General features: G+C 41.6%; 1 protein-coding gene across 1 annotated transcript; it reads right to left on the bottom strand.

The window, feature by feature from the left end:
* Positions 1 to 13,104: 13,104 nt before the first annotated feature.
* LOC141899206 (eukaryotic translation initiation factor 4H-like) lies at positions 13,105 to 18,253 on the bottom strand. The gene is made up of 6 exons (XM_074785372.1): positions 18,084 to 18,253; positions 14,854 to 15,019; positions 14,264 to 14,377; positions 14,093 to 14,159; positions 13,720 to 13,895; positions 13,105 to 13,558 (listed from the first exon to the last, which is right to left on the bottom strand). Exons 1-5 carry the CDS (start codon positions 18,119 to 18,121, stop codon positions 13,768 to 13,770), a joined length of 513 nt encoding a protein of 170 aa, XP_074641473.1. The 5' UTR covers positions 18,122 to 18,253; the 3' UTR covers positions 13,105 to 13,558; positions 13,720 to 13,767.
* Positions 18,254 to 19,752: the final 1,499 nt, after the last annotated feature.

The following is a 19,752-nucleotide window of genomic DNA, read 5'->3' as shown; positions in this document are numbered from 1 at the left end:
GATCGGGCAGTATCACTGGTATCAGTGGTATCGGGGTATCAGTAGTATCACCGGTCTCGGAGAGGATCGGGCAGTATCACTGGTAACAGTGGTATCGGGGTAGCAGTAGTATCATCGGTCTCTGAGAGGATCGGACAGTATCACTGGTATCAGTGGTATCGGGGTAGCAGTAGTATCACCGGTCTCCTGAAGGATCGGGCAGTATCACTGGTATCAGTGGTATCGGGGTAGCAGTAGTATCACCGGTCTCCGAGAGGATCGGACAGTATCACTGGTAACAGTGGTATCGGGGTAGCAGTAGTATCACCGGTCTCCGAGAGGATCGGGCAGTATCACTGGTAACAGTGGTATCGGGGTATCAGTAGTATCACCGGTCTCCGAGAGGATCGGGCAGTATCACTGGTATCAGTGGTATCGGGGTAGCAGTAGTATCACCGGTCTCCAGAAGGATCGGGCAGTATCACTGGTAACAGTGGTATCGGGGTAGCAGTAGTATCACCGGTCTCCAGAAGGATCGGGCAGTATCACTGGTATCAGTGGTATCGGGGTAGCAGTAGTATCACTGGTCTCCAGAAGGATCGGGCAGTATCACTGGTATCAGTGGTATCGGGGTAGCAGTAGTATCACCGGTCTCGGAGAGGATCGGACAGTATCACTGGTAACAGTGGTATCGGGGTAGCAGTAGTATCATCGGTCTCTGAGAGGATCGGACAGTATCACTGGTAACAGTGGTATCGGGGTAGCAGTAGTATCACCGGTCTCCTGAAGGATCGGACAGTATCACTGGTAACAGTGGTATCGGGGTAGCAGTAGTATCACCGGTCTCCGAGAGGATCGGGCAGTATCACTGGTATCAGTGGTATCGGGGTAGCAGTAGTATCACCGGTCTCCGAGAGGATCGGACAGTATCACTGGTAACAGTGGTATCGGGGTATCAGTAGTATCACCGGTCTCCAGAAGGATCGAGCAGTAACACTGGTAACAGTGCTATCGGGGTAGCAGTAGTATCACCGGTCTCCAGAAGGATCGGGCAGTAACACTGGTAACAGTGGTATCGGGGTAGCAGTAGTATCACCGGTCTCCTGAAGGATCGGGCAGTATCACTGGTATCAGTGGTATCGGGGTAGCAGTAGTATCACCGGTCTCGGAGAGTATCGGACAGTATCACTGGTAACAGTGGTATCGGGGTAGCAGTAGTATCACCGGTCTCCAGAAGGATCGGGCAGTATCACTGGTAACAGTGGTATCGGGGTAGCAGTAGTATCACCGGTCTCCAGAAGGATCGGGCAGTATCACTGGTAACAGTGGTATCGGGGTAGCAGTAGTATCACCGGTCTCCAGAAGGATCGGGCAGTATCACTGGTATCAGTGGTATCGGGGTAGCAGTAGTATCACTGGTCTCCAGAAGGATCGGGCAGTATCACTGGTATCAGTGGTATCGGGGTAGCAGTAGTATCACCGGTCTCGGAGAGGATCGGACAGTATCACTGGTAACAGTGGTATCGGGGTAGCAGTAGTATCATCGGTCTCTGAGAGGATCGGACAGTATCACTGGTAACAGTGGTATCGGGGTAGCAGTAGTATCACCGGTCTCCTGAAGGATCGGACAGTATCACTGGTAACAGTGGTATCGGGGTAGCAGTAGTATCACCGGTCTCCGAGAGGATCGGGCAGTATCACTGGTATCAGTGGTATCGGGGTAGCAGTAGTATCACCGGTCTCCGAGAGGATCGGACAGTATCACTGGTAACAGTGGTATCGGGGTATCAGTAGTATCACCGGTCTCCAGAAGGATCGAGCAGTAACACTGGTAACAGTGCTATCGGGGTAGCAGTAGTATCACCGGTCTCCAGAAGGATCGGGCAGTAACACTGGTAACAGTGGTATCGGGGTAGCAGTAGTATCACCGGTCTCCTGAAGGATCGGGCAGTATCACTGGTATCAGTGGTATCGGGGTAGCAGTAGTATCACCGGTCTCGGAGAGTATCGGACAGTATCACTGGTAACAGTGGTATCGGGGTAGCAGTAGTATCACCGGTCTCCAGAAGGATCGGGCAGTATCACTGGTATCAGTGGTATCGGGGTAGCAGTAGTATCACTGGTCTCCAGAAGGATCGGGCAGTATCACTGGTATCAGTGGTATCGGGGTAGCAGTAGTATCACCGGTCTCGGAGAGGATCGGACAGTATCACTGGTAACAGTGGTATCGGGGTAGCAGTAGTATCATCGGTCTCTGAGAGGATCGGACAGTATCACTGGTAACAGTGGTATCGGGGTAGCAGTAGTATCACCGGTCTCCTGAAGGATCGGACGGTATCACTGGTAACAGTGGTATCGGGGTAGCAGTAGTATCACCGGTCTCGGAGAGGATCGGGCAGTATCACTGGTAACAGTGGTATCGGGGTAGCAGTAGTATCATCGGTCTCTGAGAGGATCGGACAGTATCACTGGTATCAGTGGTATCGGGGTAGCAGTAGTATCACCGGTCTCCTGAAGGATCGGGCAGTATCACTGGTATCAGTGGTATCGGGGTAGCAGTAGTATCACCGGTCTCCGAGAGGATCGGACAGTATCACTGGTAACAGTGGTATCGGGGTAGCAGTAGTATCACCGGTCTCCGAGAGGATCGGGCAGTATCATTGGTAACAGTGGTATCGGGGTATCAGTAGTATCACCGGTCTCCGAGAGGATCGGGCAGTATCACTGGTATCAGTGGTATCGGGGTAGCAGTAGTATCACCGGTCTCCGAGAGGATCGGACAGTATCACTGGTAACAGTGGTATCGGGGTATCAGTAGTATCACCGGTCTCCAGAAGGATCGAGCAGTAACACTGGTAACAGTGCTATCGGGGTAGCAGTAGTATCACCGGTCTCCAGAAGGATCGGGCAGTAACACTGGTAACAGTGGTATCGGGGTAGCAGTAGTATCACCGGTCTCGGAGAGGATCGGACAGTATCACTGGTAACAGTGGTATCGGGGTAGCAGTAGTATCATCGGTCTCTGAGAGGATCGGACAGTATCACTGGTAACAGTGGTATCGGGGTAGCAGTAGTATCATCGGTCTCTGAGAGGATCGGGCTGTATCACTGGTAACAGTGGTATCGGGGTAGCAGTAGTATCACCGGTCTCCTGAAGGATCGGACAGTATCACTGGTAACAGTGGTATCGGGGTAGCAGTAGTATCATCGGTCTCTGAGAGGATCGGACAGTATCACTGGTATCAGTGGTATCGGGGTAGCAGTAGTATCACCGGTCTCCTGAAGGATCGGGCAGTATCACTGGTATCAGTGGTATTGGGGTAGCAGTAGTATCACCGGTCTGGGAGAGGATCAGGCAGTATCACTGGTAACAGTGGTATCGGGGTAGCAGTAGACTTTTTTGCGCCGGACACGTTTGATTAAACCGATATTTCGTTATAAAAGATCTCGTTGTAGCGAGGTTTGACTAGTATTACAGTGGAATTTTTATCGGTGGTACATGTATTTATTTTCCAGAGTTGCAAAATTTGGTTTCATTTTTTGGTGCGCCGTATCCACTGCCTGGTAATACTCTCCGTACTAAGTTTTTTGATTTTGAATAGTACATAGCAGCTAAGGATCGGGGGCCAGTTGCACAGTTTGTGACTTAAGTCCAAAAGTGGTCTTAAATCTTAAGACTGGTCTCAAGTTGTTAGATTGGCTATAGAACTAAGTTGGTCTTAGACTGGTCTTAAGTCTAAGCCATAACTATGCAACTGGCCCCTGGAAGATTTGTTGAAGGCGTATCAAATTATCTAACTTTATCGGGTAATCTCAAACTCAAGCGGGTACAGATCAGTCGTCAGGAAAGATATTCAAAAAAATATTCAACGCAGGCTTAAACTGCAAATAACCCTCTTTAAACTCTGTAAAAATTGGAAATATAGCTTTAAGAGATACTTAGATATTTTGAAATTAATGAATGTTGCGATTTCTTTTACGCGCGGTTAAGATATGCGGTCCTTGGGGTCACATCGTCAGTGTTCTCAATTGTTGCGTTCAAAAATTCCAAGAAACGCCAGCAAATATCTGCATTTCGTTTCCTTAAAAATGGTGTATAAATTAATTTCGTCGAGCAAGGGACTGCAGAACTATATGATATTCAATCTAAACTTATGTTTTAAAAATGAGTGCAAATTATCGCAACAATGGGGACCTCGAGGGACCGCCACAAAATGGCGCCTAGAAACTGGAAACTTCTTTATTTAAAAAAAATTAGTTAAGTCACAAATCACTCACTAATTAGTGTTTCTCAATTTTAAACAGCCTAATTAAGTATATTGTAAACAAACATATGCACCAATATCAAGATTGCAGATTAAGACTATGGAGAATAAATCATTGCTATTATGTACAATATATGATACAATAAAATGTAAAGTAAAATGTAAATGATACCTGAGAAATATAATCACCAATGAAGTCATACAACACAAAAATATCAAAAGCATACAACGCAGTAATGTATCAGATCATCACAGTTTTTATAACATTGAATGAACTACCATTGACCACAACTCAGCTTTAGTAGCATTGGTATTGAAAATATTTCACCAATTGACTATCGGCTGTGTAAATGAATCCGGGTCATAATACCTCCGCCCAAAATACCTCCACCCAAATATCCCACACCCAGAATCCCTCCACCCAGAATACCCTCATATGTGTCCAAAATACCTCCAGGCCCTAGATCTAATGGGTTTATGCCCGAAGGACAAAAATTTGAACCTATTAGAAATATAATTTTTTAGAATGAATATTTTGTCCCCCCCCCAAGTTTTAATTTACAGGCAATACTCAAATAAACCAAAGTTCTATAGTTTAAAAGTAGTTAATTGAGCAAAACAAAGTATAATGTTAATTTCAGTGATCATAGTTGCACTTAAATGGAAATGAACTGAATTCAGTGTGTAAAGCGAAATGTAGTACATTGTTTTCTTAGATTATAGGACTAATTAATATTCTATAATCTAAATATTGAATAGTTTCCAGAGAAATCTAGCATAAGATTAAAGACATGAGATAAACTAATTAATATTCCCAGCCAAAACTAATTGCAAGTGAACATTGTCATTAATTGTTATTCAATTATTATTCAGTAGGTTTATATATACCGTAATACATTATATATGATCCTATACATGAATAATAGTCAATATTGGTGGTACTTTAAACATCTAAATAATATAATTATAGTATTTTTTTTTAAATTCTGGGTGGAGGTATTTTGGACACATATGAGGGTATTCTGGGTGGAGGGATTCTGGGTGTGGGATTTTGGACGGAGGCATTTTGGGCGGAGGTATTATGGGCGTATCCCGTGTAAATAGAAGGTCCATCAAAATACCTATTTGTAAAATTCAACAACTTAAGTGTCATACTAAGTTGACCAGCACTGAGTAAGGCGGACGCAACTGTACACATATGGATGAAGAGTATAATTTGGTAACAGGTAAAAATCCCTCCTAGGTAAAAAAAACCCAAAATCCCCCCAAATTTGATTTCACAGCAAAAGTCAATGAAATACTGTAATATTCTTTAGTTGAAAAACTTTAATAGTTTTGCAAAAATTTCCAATTTTCCCTGGTGTTTTTCACAATCACCTCGGATAATCTGTGTCTTTTACCGTGCAGTAAAAATCCCCTTGGTAAAAATCCCCAATTCTTCAAAGTAGGTAAAAATCCCCCTCCTTCTGAATGTAGTTTTAGTAGATACAATCTTAAGGTCAATTAATTCATATTTACCGGTATTTCATATTTATGATACACATATCCTATTTATTATTGTGGAACATCATAAGGATATCATGAGTATACAAACTATTGCATATACTACTTGAATTCAAACATACTACAAATCAAAAATTCATTAATACTAAATTAGTACTCAAAAGTTATCACACAGCTTAATGAAAGGGTTCTTAGCACTTGTCAAATATATTACACTAGTTTGAAACTAAAATATCTAGAATTAAAAGTTCGTTATTGCTCATAATTCATTGCATCGCGCAGCTCAAATATACCACAAGTTAACAAGAGTTCACAGGTCAAAGATATTCCGGTTCGAATTTAAAGGTATTACAAATAAAAGTGTATTATTCTTATTAATTCTAACAATTTATTGAAATCTAAGAGTTTACTTAAGAATTTATCACAACGAAAGATTTCATTGCACAGTCCAAACATATTTCAGTCTCATCGCAAATTAATAAAATTGGAGTATCATTTTGCTTTGAAATGGTCTTGAAAATCACCAAGTGGGGATTTTTACCTACTTTGAATATTTGGGGATTTCTACCTAGAAGTTTTTTACCATAGTGTACACATGATTGTATGCTGTTCTACTGGACTTGGAGTACTCGCGGCTATACTTATTATTATTCCAAGACTGGACGCAAGTCGTGCTTTCGACGGGTCCATACCTATGTTCCTCGGGTCCTATGTTCCCCCAAGGGAGATTAAACATAAAAGGGGTTCTATATTCCCCGGATCCGATATTCCTGGAAGATTATGGAAAATGTATAAAAAGGTCCTTTGTTCCCATGGCCACATACACTCAATTTCGGCGCCGGGAATTCAGAGCATGATAACGCGTCAGGCTGCCAATTAGTTGATGTTGAAAATCGGCACTACATGTATCTTTATCTTTATCTTTATCTTTATTCTATTAAATGAAAATTAACGACATGAATCACAATTAAAAATCTCCCGGGCAAGTTTCAAAGCCTTTTTACAGTGTGACGTAACTACTGAATAAATTACCTGATCGATCGATTAATTGTCATCTCGAATTTCTCTCGTTAAGTTCTGGCGTTTGCAAAAAATAAAAGCACCTTGTCTGTATCAAATTTATAGTATCTAGCAAATACATGATATGATTGATGGACTATTATTAAAAAGCATAGGTATGGACACCGGTCAACGTTTTTATTATTTGGAGAATATATGGAACCCTCGTTGTATTATTTCCTTTGGGAGAATATAGAACCCGGGGAATATAGGACCCGGGGAACATGGAACCCGGGGAATATAGGGCCCGGGGAACATAGAACCTGGGGAATCTAGGGATGACCCCCCTTTCGACCGTATTCATTACTCATTACTTTTCAAATCATTACTGAAACGAAGAATATTTTAATTGATTTTTATTTCATATGGAAATATGCCGGTTACATGAAACCGGAATTTTTCATTGGATTAAAACAAGGGCCGGGGCTTATTTCTTCTTTGTTTTTCACCGCTTGCATCGATAGCTTACATAGTTTTGGTAGTCACATAGCCAGATCTTGGAGCGTTAAAATATGCAGGTGGTTTAATTTTACTTGAGCCCATTACAGGATCGATAATTCAGATGTAGAACATTTGCGAACAATTTGCGGAAGCGTGTAATATTTCATTTTAAAGAAGTAAATCACATTTTGCATTTTCCTGGATACGTCCTCGTCAAGTTTTATTACTATTATATTTTCATCACTTGAATTAATTATTTTGTTTTGTAATACAGTCAACCCCCGATATACCATCCACATCGGTGAAGAAAATTTTGACGGTATAGAGAGTATGACGGTATATATCGTGGGTATTTTACTATGTATTTGTTAAGAGATGTACATTGCCCACAATTTAAATTTTTCATCAAATTTCGCAAATATCTGCTCAGGGTAAAGAAACGTTCTGTTAATTCTGCTGTTCGCGGTAATCTGGGACAGTTCCCTCTACTTATAATTTTCTTGCCACTTATGGTCAAATAGTGGCTGTGCATCTGTAAAATAGACAGTTCGACGATGGTATATAAAGCGGCTAGTGGTAAAAATCCTCAGGGTTAAATTCCCCTAAAATCCAAATTCCTCAAAGTAGGTAAAAATCGCCCTCCTTCTGAATGTAGTGTAAGTAGATACAATCTTAAGGTCAATTAATTCATATTTATGATACATATATCTAATTTATTATTGTGGAACATCTTAAGGATATCATGATCATACAAACTTTGAATTAAAACATTACTACAAATTAACACAGTTCATCGCACATTTCAAATATACTACACTAGCTTGAATCTTAAATATCTAGAATTAAAAGTTCACTATTGCTTATAACTTCATGGCATACTGCCCGATCCTCTCCCAGACCGGTGATCCTACTGCTACCCCAATACCACTGATACCAGTGATACTGTCCGATCCTTCAGGAGACCGGTGATACTACTGCTACCCCGATATCACTGTTACCAGTGATACTGTCCGATCCTCTCGGAGACCGGTGATACTACTGCTACCCCGATACCACTGATACCAGTGATACTGCCCGATCCTTCAGGAGACCGGTGATACTACTGCTACCCCGATACCACTGTTACCAGTGATACTGTCCGATCCTTCTGGAGACCGGTGATACTACTGCTACCCCGATACCACTGTTACCAGTGATACTGTCCGATCCTTCAGGAGACCGGTGATACTACTGCTACCCCGATACCACTGACAACAGTGATACTGCCCGATCCTCTCCGAGACCGGTGATACTACTGCTACCCCGATACCACTGTTACCAGTGATACTGTCCGATCCTTCAGGAGACCGGTGATACTACTGCTACCCCGATACCACTGTTACCAGTGATACTGCCCGATCCTCTCGGAGACCGGTGATACTACTGCTACCCCGATACCACTGATACCAGTGATACTGCCCGATCCTTCTGGAGACCGGTGATACTACTGCTACCCCGATACCACTGTTACCAGTGATACTGTCCGATCCTTCTGGAGACCGGTGATACTACTGCTACCCCGATACCACTGTTACCAGTGATACTGCCCGATCCTCTCCGAGACCGGTGATACTACTGCTACCCCGATACCACTGATACCAGTGATACTGCCCGATCCTTCTGGAGACCGGTGATACTACTGCTACCCCGATACCACTGATACCAGTGATACTGCCCGATCCATCTGGAGACCGGTGATACTACTGCTACCCCGATACCACTGTTACCAGTGATACTGTCCGATCCTCTCCGAGACCGGTGATACTACTGCTACCCCGATACCACTGATACCAGTGATACTGCCCGATCCTTCTGGAGACCGGTGATACTACTGCTACCCCGATACCACTGTTACCAGTGATACTGTCCGATCCTTCTGGAGACCAGTGATACTACTGCTACCCCGATACCACTGTTACCAGTGATACTGTCCGATCCTTCAGGAGACCGGTGATACTACTGCTACCCCGATACCACTGACACCAGTGATACTGCCCGATCCTCTCCGAGACCGGTGATACTACTGCTACCCCGATACCACTGTTACCAGTGATACTGTCCGATCCTTCAGGAGACCGGTGATACTACTGCTACCCCGATACCACTGTTACCAGTGATACTGCCCGATCCTTCTGGAGACCGGTGATACTACTGCTACCCCAATACCGCTGATACCAGTGATACTGCCCGATCCTTCAGGAGACCGGTGATACTACTGCTACCCCGATACCACTGTTACCAGTGATACTGTCCGATCCTTCTGGAGACCGGTGATACTACTGCTACCCCGATACCACTGATACCAGTGATACTGCCCGATCCTTCAGGAGACCGATGATACTACTGCTACCCCGATACCACTGTTACCAGTGATACTGTCCGATCCTCTCCGAGACCGGTGATACTACTGCTACCCCGATACCACTGATACCAGTGATACTGTCCGATCCTTCAGGAGACCGGTGATACTACTGCTACCCCGATACCACTGTTACCAGTGATACTGTCCGATCCTTCTGGAGACCGGTGATACTACTGCTACCCCGATAGCACTGATACCAGTGATACTGCCCGATCCTTCTGGAGACCGGTGATACTACTGCTACCCCGATACCACTGTTACCAGTGTTACTGCTCGATCCTTCTGGAGACCGGTGGTACTATTGATACCCCGATACCACTGTTACCAGTGATACTGTCCGATCCTCTCGGAGACCGGTGATACTACTGCTACCCCGATACCACTGATACCAGTGATACTGTCCGATCCTTCTGGAGACCGGTGATACTACTGCTACCCCGATACCACTGTTACCAGTGATACTGCCCGATCCTTCTGGAGACCGGTGATACTACTGCTACCCCGATACCACTGTTACCAGTGATACTGTCCGATCCTCTCCGAGACCGGTGATACTACTGCTACCCCGATACCACTGATACCAGTGATACTGCCCGATCCTCTCGGAGACCGGTGATACTACTGCTACCCCGATACCACTGTTACCAGTGATACTGCCCGATCCTCTCCGAGACCGGTGATACTACTGCTACCCCGATACCACTGTTACCAGTGATACTGCCCGATCCTTCTGGAGACCGGTGATACTACTGCTACCCCGATACCACTGTTACCAGTGTTACTGCTCGATCCTTCTGGAGACCGGTGGTACTATTGATACCCCGATACCACTGTTACCAGTGATACTGTCCGATCCTCTCGGAGACCGGTGATACTACTGCTACCCCGATACCACTGATACCAGTGATACTGCCCGATCCTTCTGGAGACCGGTGATACTACTGCTACCCCGATACCACTGTTACCAGTGATACTGCCCGATCCTCTCCGAGACCGGTGATACTACTGCTACCCCGATACCACTGATACCAGTGATACTGCCCGATCCTTCTGGAGACCGGTGATACTACTGCTACCCCGATACCACTGATACCAGTGATACTGCCCGATCCTTCTGGAGACCGGTGATACTACTGCTACCCCGATACCACTGTTACCAGTGATACTGCCCGATCCTTCTGGAGACCGGTGATACTACTGCTACCCCGATACCACTGTTACCAGTGATACTGTCCGATCCTCTCCGAGACCGGTGATACTACTGCTACCCCGATACCACTGTTACCAGTGATACTGCCCGATCCTCTCCGAGACCGGTGATACTACTGCTACCCCGATACCACTGTTACCAGTGATACTGTCCGATCCTCTCCGAGACCGGTGATACTACTGCTACCCCGATACCACTGATACCAGTGATACTGTCCGATCCTCTCCGAGACCGGTGATACTACTGCTACCCCGATACCACTGTTACCAGTGATACTGTCCGATCCTCTCCGAGACCGGTGATACTAGTGGTTCCACGATACCACTGATACCAGCGATACTGTCCGATCCTCTCCGAGACCGGTGATACTACTGATACCCCGATACCACTGATACCAGTATTGCTACGGATGCTTTCGGCCCGTGTTGTATGCGGTGGTAATGTCCTGTTCTCACTGTATTGTCCCATGGCGCCCTCTACATAGCCGCCATCTTGAAACGGTGTTCTGGTACACCACTGACTAACCATAAGACGGACGATCATCGTAATCACGGCCGTAGTTCGCCATATTGGAATAGGTGAACTAATCGCACTAACTACCGCAAAGAACAGGTTAGAATCTAAGCAGCTCGCCGGGGCACACGCCGGTCGAGAATCCGGCGGGTGGTGGCAAATTCTCCGTATCGGATTGTTCTGCAATCCAAAACAGGGGCTCATTGAAGCCTATAATTAGGATATCCCGGTTTTTCACTTTGCCAGCTAAAAGTAATGTGTAGTGGAGACCAACGGCCGGTAACGGGTCGTGCGTGGCCGCGCCCCCCGGGGCTGCGGGCGGCGGTCGTGTACCGAGGTGGCCGGGATTTCGAGATTATGACCCCACTATCCTAGATACTAATAGTACCTAGGATACTGGGGTCAAAATCCTTTTGTGTCAAGTCCGGCCTGTGGTACGAGTCAAGAAGATACTCTCCGTGTAAGATGGATGCCTTATAATCACTCTCCGGGGTCGGCGTACGGTTGGTTAATCGTTGGTGGTAAGCTTTTTATAATCGGATGGGCTTATACCAACGCGGTTTGTGAAAATATCCGATCGTGAAACTAAACCACAGTCAGGTTACTGACTAGGGTCGGCGGGCCCACACAATATTGATTGGCTTTGCATTAGTACCCGACCCCCTTCCTCGTCGTTTTGCCTCCTTTGATCTCTGGTTTTTGTTGTTTAATCCCTTTAATCTTATTGTCTGATTCTTGTATAAATATTCTGTTACATTATTTCCAGTACGCCTGATGATGGCTGATAGTGTTTAGCTGAAACGTTGCCCAAAATATATACTCTTCTTTTTTTCATCTTTTGCCTTGAATCATTGTGGGATTTCTCTAGTTAATTCAGGTACTTTTCTTGCAGATGTTATATATCCTCCTGTTTCCCATTCGATAACCCAGAAGAACTGGCCACGACCAATCTGCAGGGTCGAGAGGCACCGAGTGAACGGCTTGGGGGGTTAATTTTGAACCCGGCTTTATGTCACCCTGATATAATTTGCATATTTCATAATCATATAGATCTACAATGTCATATCGAACAGTTCACAACATTTCATAGCTCTACTACATATTAATAATGATAATAATATAATATAACTTATGACTATAGTGTCAATATGTGCTTTAAGGTCGTAATCAACATGTGACATTACTCAATATGTTTTCACAATAATTAGCTATAGTCAGTGCTCATCGATAATTAATTAATGTCTCTCAAACATGTCACTAGGTGTTTGTTTTGAGTCCTGATGTCTACAACTTGTCTGACACCTAGTTCTCACATTATACTAATGATTCTGTATATAAAGACTATGTAAAGCTATGATAATCATTCTCATTCCGGGATGCAATAAAGATTGCACATATAAGGTTTAACTGCCTTGTTGTTCCTGATGGATGGAATCCTGTACCGCTGGTGTAAATGCTAGTTCCCCAGCCAGCCCACCAATACAACAACCAGCCAGTTACACTTATCCCCTATGTGAACATGAACGCACAGGCTTCAATGACCGAGTACTTCATCGTTCATCGTATTTAGTCGTTGGTGGTTGTATACCAAAAGTTTGTGTAATATATGATCGCGATCCACAGACACTGAAGCCGACCACAAAACGATGACCTGATCAACAAATTAACTTCTCTGCGAACCTACACCGAAATGGAACAAATCATAAACACTTTTTTTTAAAAAAGAAAACCTTATTTATTTTTATCAGAAGTAAAACCTGATCACTCCGATCATGAATTTGGTTTAAACCCGTTTATAATCATCGCCTTGTATTGCAAAAACATAAAACTCTTAAAGCCTCACCACACTAGACCGAATACAGATTAAAGGCTAAGGCGATTTAGCCGCGTGCTTGGCGTGGCGCGATCCTGTGTTACACAACACAACACACGCTACTGCACATTTGAGATTTTCATGATTGCAGATTAAGACAAGATTGAAAATTGGAAGTTAATTACATTCTTTTGCATTATGTTACTGTAAATAATCAAGCTTAATTTTTTTTAACGATATTCTTTTTCAAAGGTAATAATTAAGAAAATAAGAGAGGGATAGACCTATCTCATTTTTTTCAGAATGTCACATTCTGCGATTGAGTATGCGCTCAATTCATTCAAATAGGTATAATCTACATAAAACCATTTCACCTGAAATTAAAGAAAAAAAAAATATTACAAAATACCTTAAACAAAATACGTTACAAAGCAAATTGAATATGCCGGTAGTTATTAACTGGGAAGTGTTACAGTTATGAAGGAGAAATATTTCAATGCAATAAAACTATTATCAAAAATTAACCAAGTATTACCAGGTGATGGTTCATGAGGAATATCCGAATCACGCCAACTCTCACTGATCATTGATCAGACGAGAATCGACCGCCCCCGTAACCGCCTCGATCGTTATATCCGCCGCCGCGCCTGTAACCTCCTCGGTATCCACCTCTATCAAAACTTCGGTCGCCTCTATCATAACCTCTGTAGCCTGTAATACCAAAATTGAAAATGTCATTTCAATATAGCAGATAAAACCAATGAGCATTTATAAAATAGGCCGATCGGATTTAATGGCCGCTGGAATCTGAATTTTCAGCCGAAAATTTAAATATAAAGGTCAATCATAGCTCATCTGCTTTGTAGATTAGACATTTGAAATCTTGATTGTTTTAATCGCTACATTACCTCCACGACCTCCACCGTCAGTCCGCTCATGCGCAACTTTGACCCGCATACTTCTTTCACCACATGACTAAAATGTATGGAATCGTAAAAGTGATACAGAATCAAATACGGCGAATAGTTTTGTTAACGACTGTTTTGAATTATCGATGATTTGAGAAAGAATTTACTCACTGAGCCGTGTAATTCAAGCGCCTTGCTTAAATTATCCGCATCGGCAAATTCGACGTAAGCAAATCCTTTGAATTTACCAGTATCTCTATCGTTTATCATACGAGCATCTTTAACCTGAAAAACAGGACAATTAAAGGTTAGATAGTGATAATACCGTCAAAACTCCCGATATTGGTCTGATGTACAGATGAGAAAACCTGGCGGTAAGATGGGGTGCCGGTATATATGGGAGGGCGGTTTTGGGGGTAGACACCAAGTAAATATTAAACATTCAATTTTAAAATCTAATACAACGCGTGAATTGACCACCAAAAAGTGTCTGCTGTAATCCAGGTAAACCCTGCTTAAACTGGAACAGGTTAATCCTGATTTCGATCTGATCCGGTTGTCATTCGATCGTCCCCCTTAAACGCGATATATAATTCGAATGCAGGTTATTTAAATTACGTATGTAAAAATCTTATTAACTCCGATTCGTTTTTCGATGCTGATGGTTTTTTTTCGACCTGCGTATGCTAAACATAATTTCGAAAATCATGATCATTACCGATCATGTGACATTTCAAATGTAAATTTTAGGTTAGACTTACGTCTAAATTACTGAAGATTTTGAGTAGATCTTCTTGAACGAAGCTATAAGGTAGATTTCCGACGTAAGCTTTAAACGGCGGTTCAGTAGGGATTTCTTGTGGATATTCGTCATCTCCATTTCTACCGTATCCACCTCTTTGTCTACCACCGTAATTGTTATAACCGCTACAAGAAAAAAATAAACAAGAAAATTCATGACACCATCATTGATCGATATAAAAATCATTGGATATGCTTTGTTGCAACGCTTGGAAAATTTCCTTCGTATTATTAATTTTCAGTTTTCGTCATATGTTACATATGGAATGATCAATGCTCAGATGCATTGAAAAAGGGAGCAATTTTTCAAAATCCCGGGGGAAGACCAGCAGAGTTATCGACCGTTGGAAATCTTGGATCAACCCTTTGAATTTGCATTAATCGATTATTACTTAGACATCTGGGTCCAGTTCCACAGTTCTGAGTTAAGATTTGACCCTGGGTTAAAACATTGAAAATGAACTAACTTTAACTCAGAGTTAACTCTAACTCACAACTGTGGATCTGGGTCCTGTATAATTCTATGACGGATCACCAGACAACTGTAAGAATACTGTCCGAAATATGATGCTTGGGAATCGGCTCCAAAAACTCTGCGAAAACATTCAGTGAAATCGGCCTTAAGCCTAAAACCTCAAGTTGGATGCTTCCGGTCAATCCATCAGACCGAAAATTGAATGTATATCATAACCACTATATCAATATTCATTTATACCAGAAATTCATCTATGAATTTTTGATAAAACCGATCGACTTGATTTATGCATGGGGTCAATGACTCGGAGTGACAAAGTAGATGTGATGCTGAAAGTTCAAACGTAAGGCCATCCCTCTATGTAACAAACGTCTCTCTGCAGCGAGGTTTTGCCCAGAACTATGGATGTATTTACACCCAGTACGATAGAGCCCGAAAAGAACTCAAAAGCAACAATTAATCGCATAACAAATATAGAATTTCGCCCCAAGTACGTTAAGAGATTTAAAATAATCAATTTCATACTGGATAAAACGGCCAAAAGAACATATTTTAAAGAACATATTTTCTATTACCGTGAAGTTCGCTGTAACCATAGCCGTATAAACTTGTTAGGGCCTATAGTTTATACGTCCATGTTGTAACGAGGTTGACCACTGTGTACGTACTCAATGTCTCTATTGCTTTAATCTAGAGCAATTATCTTAGGATTATAAAACGGTTTGTCACTAGTGACTGAACGTGCTCACAAAACTATGAAATATAATCCGTGAACATGTTCAATCTTGCAAAGTGCACCACAGCAAATCCAATCCGAATTGTTCGGCTGGCCCTTACATAGATCTTTGATTTTGGACCCCAAAAAATTTTTGGCTCTGTATACGTTATAAAAGCCTTCACCTCTTGTCTACAAATTTGAAAATTTTAAAAGCAATAAATGTCTATAGGCCAAAAATCAATTCAGAAAGACGACACAGACAGACTCAAACTCAGGGTGAAGACGAGTTCATTGGTAAGGCTTCAAACATGTTTGCAAGTAGTTTCACTCTATTAGACAAAGAATTGAGGTCAACATACAATGCAACATTTATGGTACAGCTGACCTCGCTTAAATCGTCGCTATAGGAATAGGGCCTACTAATAGTTCGACTAATATCACCTAATATCACCGGGTCTTCTGTGCATAATCAATGGATGTATTTGATGGGTTAGGTTACTTCCATAGTAACCAATAATGTGGTGAAAATAGAAAATTGGCGCATTCGTTTTGACTTTGTTATGACTTTGTTATGCGATACTTGATCGATACTTCTGCCGTGCATTAAAGTTTAAGCCACGTTCAGACGAAGGCTGTCAGTCATCCTCATTGTAAACTTGGAGAGTATAACATGCACATGTATGTAGCGATTTTTTTGTGTTATAGCCTATGTTGCGTGCTATGAACCTAATCGGGAGAGTTGAGACAGTATTGCATGATTAATAAATAAACAGTGCTGCACATAATTCTTACTTATATAAATTCATCTGGTTTCACCGTGAACCGGACTAAGTTTAAACTCGTCGAAGCTGTATACGATGCCGTCAGGTTCGAGACTCCGCCCATCATCAACTGATTGATCTGAGAAAAATTGACAGATCCTTCCATTCCAGAAACTTGTATTGGATGTTGTCCAGTTTCAATACGAAGATGGGAGCACAGGGGCTCGTATTAGAAGTTTGGGGGTGAACTGTTGTTTAGATCATCCAATATCCAAGGTAAAAGAAATATATATATATATATAGTACCTTGGATATTGGATGATCTAAGCAATTCACCCCCACTACTAAACTTCAAATGCGAGCCCGTGTGAGTGGGACCTAAGGCCTAATTAAATTGGACTTCGCGGCCGTTTGTGAAGTTGTTGGCAACATGATTTTCTCGTGATTTAAATAGTTCGTAGGATCAGAGTTTTACTAAATAGTAAACAACTATACTGCGTGTGTTCAGTCTTCACCCTTCTAAGGATTCGAACTTTTTTTTAGTAGCTATAAAGCCGATCCCCGGACAGTTCGGGGAGCGACACCGGCTCCTGGCAAGCGAGGATGGAGTGTACTCGATTTAGAGTGCACGTGAACACAACGGCAGTTTAGCACGTGTACTCGAAATCGCCTTGTGACTTGTTAACATTCTGACACACAAACTAAGAAAAAATACCGAAATTTCTGGCATTAAACTACAAAATAAATGTCCCGATATCTAACTACGGAAATAAAGAGCTTTAAATCAGTATAGGCCCGTGTAAAGTGCTATTTTAAAAATAAATGCGTGGCACTATTTTAAGCGCGGACTAATACAGATTTACTTCTACACGAGGCTGGCGCTACTTCTAAATTTCAATTTCTTTTATTTCGGCAATATTTAATCAACCGAGTAACAAAAATTCACCACATACGAACTCGACCTTCTATGTTTCCTAGTATTTAAGCGACTGTGAAAGTTTCATACGCGGACGTAATCGTTTGACGTGACAGATTTCAACATACTATAGACTATATTATAAATACTAAAGCTCCATGTACCAACCCAATGTCCATGTGGTACCCCATGATCGCGTGATAGTTCACGATAAATGCTGTGGCAAGGTGCCCCAGAATGAGCCCACAGTTGAATTTGTATATATTTGTATAGTAGGCCTACGTGTAAAATCATAAAACAGATGAATTATCTAAAATTACCCGTCTCGTCCACCGTGATCACTGCCGTAGTTCGCCATCGCACGCTGCCTGTTGATAGTTGTCAAGGGTCTGGTCGTCGCGCTGAACTGTGTGTGAAGGGAATTCCCTTTGTTGAGTTAGCCTACCACTAGCGGCGCGTGTTTAAACCTGTGGTGTAGGCCTATACAATACAAGCCTCGTTACAACGAACTTCACGGGACCAGGAAACCGATAGTTCGTTAGTTGGGATTATAGTATGATGATAATAATAATTAAATATCAATTCATTGCGTAGTTGTTTTACTACGTAATAATTAAATTTTCTTGAACGAAATTCTATATTTGTAATATCCACAAGGACCTGACAAACAAATCTTTTACCCCAGTAATATATATATATATATATATATATATATATATATATATATATATATATATATATATATATATATATATATATATATATATATATATATATATATATATATATATATATATATATATATATATATATATATATATATATATATATATATATATATATATATATATATATATATATATATATATATATATATATATATATATATATATATATATATATATATATATATATATATATATATATATATATATATATATATATATATATATATATATATATATATATATATATATATTGAATTGAATTATTATTATTGTTAATATAATTGAATTACAAGTCGTTGTTCTAGTTCGGCCTTGTTTGAGGAACCGACGACTAAATTTAGATAGTACTACATATGTAAGCTTAGACTGCCCGATGAATCGTTGACGTATTTCGAATGACATGAGTGTATTGTATATGGAGCAATGAATAGGCTATACGTCCTATTTTAAGTTGTTGATGACAGAGACCCGTTTTGCCCGCAATAAACACACGACCTCTCGATCCTCATGCTTCTGTGAATGAGACCGTGTGGCCCCAAAACGCATCTCCGGCGATTTAATTTTCAAATTTTTTCTTTGGGAGGTTGTCGCTTGGTGAAACGCGCTGGTGAAAAGCTAGATTTTAAAATTAAAACGAACTACAACCCAGTTAAGTCACCTAATTGTTAGTGAAGCTTATCGGGTGTTAAATCTGAATGAAAAACTTAAGTACCTAGATAATTCTCCCGGTACTTTCTTCGTATAAATAAGATAGACCTAGTCGTTCATTGGTGAAAAGCTTTTATAGCCAGATAAACCAAATAAATTGCCCATGGGCAAAGTGTGGTTTACCTTGAAAGCTAGAGGTTGTTTGGAGTAAGGGCATTGCTTGAAAAATCTTTTTAATTCGTGACTTCAAAGATCCACAGTTTATATTGTATTTTATCTTTCCTAAAGAATTATTTTGTAGTCAAATAAGACCAAAGATATACATTTGTTTGCGGTCCACGTCTAAAAGTTTGTAGGGTACAGGTAGGCACGGCAGGGAAACTATTTTATATTTTCAAAAAAATATGTTTAATATAATATGAAAAAATATTCAAATAAGGCCATCCCAAAATAATTGTCTGTTTGCTGCAACACCGACTCAACTTTTCAGGATGAGTCGGTAGGTAGGTAGAATTTTTTTTTTGCAAAATTTTTGGGCAAAAAAAAAAACAAATTTTTCACCTTTGGGCTTTTTTACATGGAAACAATATCGCAAAAAATCATCTACGTTGCG

This window comes from Tubulanus polymorphus, chromosome 2 (genome assembly GCF_964204645.1).
Source record: "Tubulanus polymorphus chromosome 2, tnTubPoly1.2, whole genome shotgun sequence".
In the NCBI taxonomy this organism is placed as follows: Eukaryota; Metazoa; Nemertea; class Palaeonemertea; order Tubulaniformes; family Tubulanidae; genus Tubulanus; species Tubulanus polymorphus.
Note: the sequence above shows the minus strand (reverse complement) of the source record. Positions and strands in the feature narration are given on the sequence as shown.

Bases quoted from the DNA above. Each gene is read 5' to 3' on its own strand.
- LOC141899206 (XM_074785372.1), bottom strand. From the start codon at position 18,121: ATGGCGAACTACGGCAGTGATCACGGTGGACGAGACGG. The intron at 14,378-14,853 runs GTAAGTCTAACC...CCTGTTTTTCAG, and splicing joins AAATCTTCAGTAATTTAGAC to GTTAAAGATGCTCGTATGAT. The intron at 13,896-14,092 runs GTAATGTAGCGA...TTGGTATTACAG, and splicing joins TGACGGTGGAGGTCGTGGAG to GCTACAGAGGTTATGATAGA.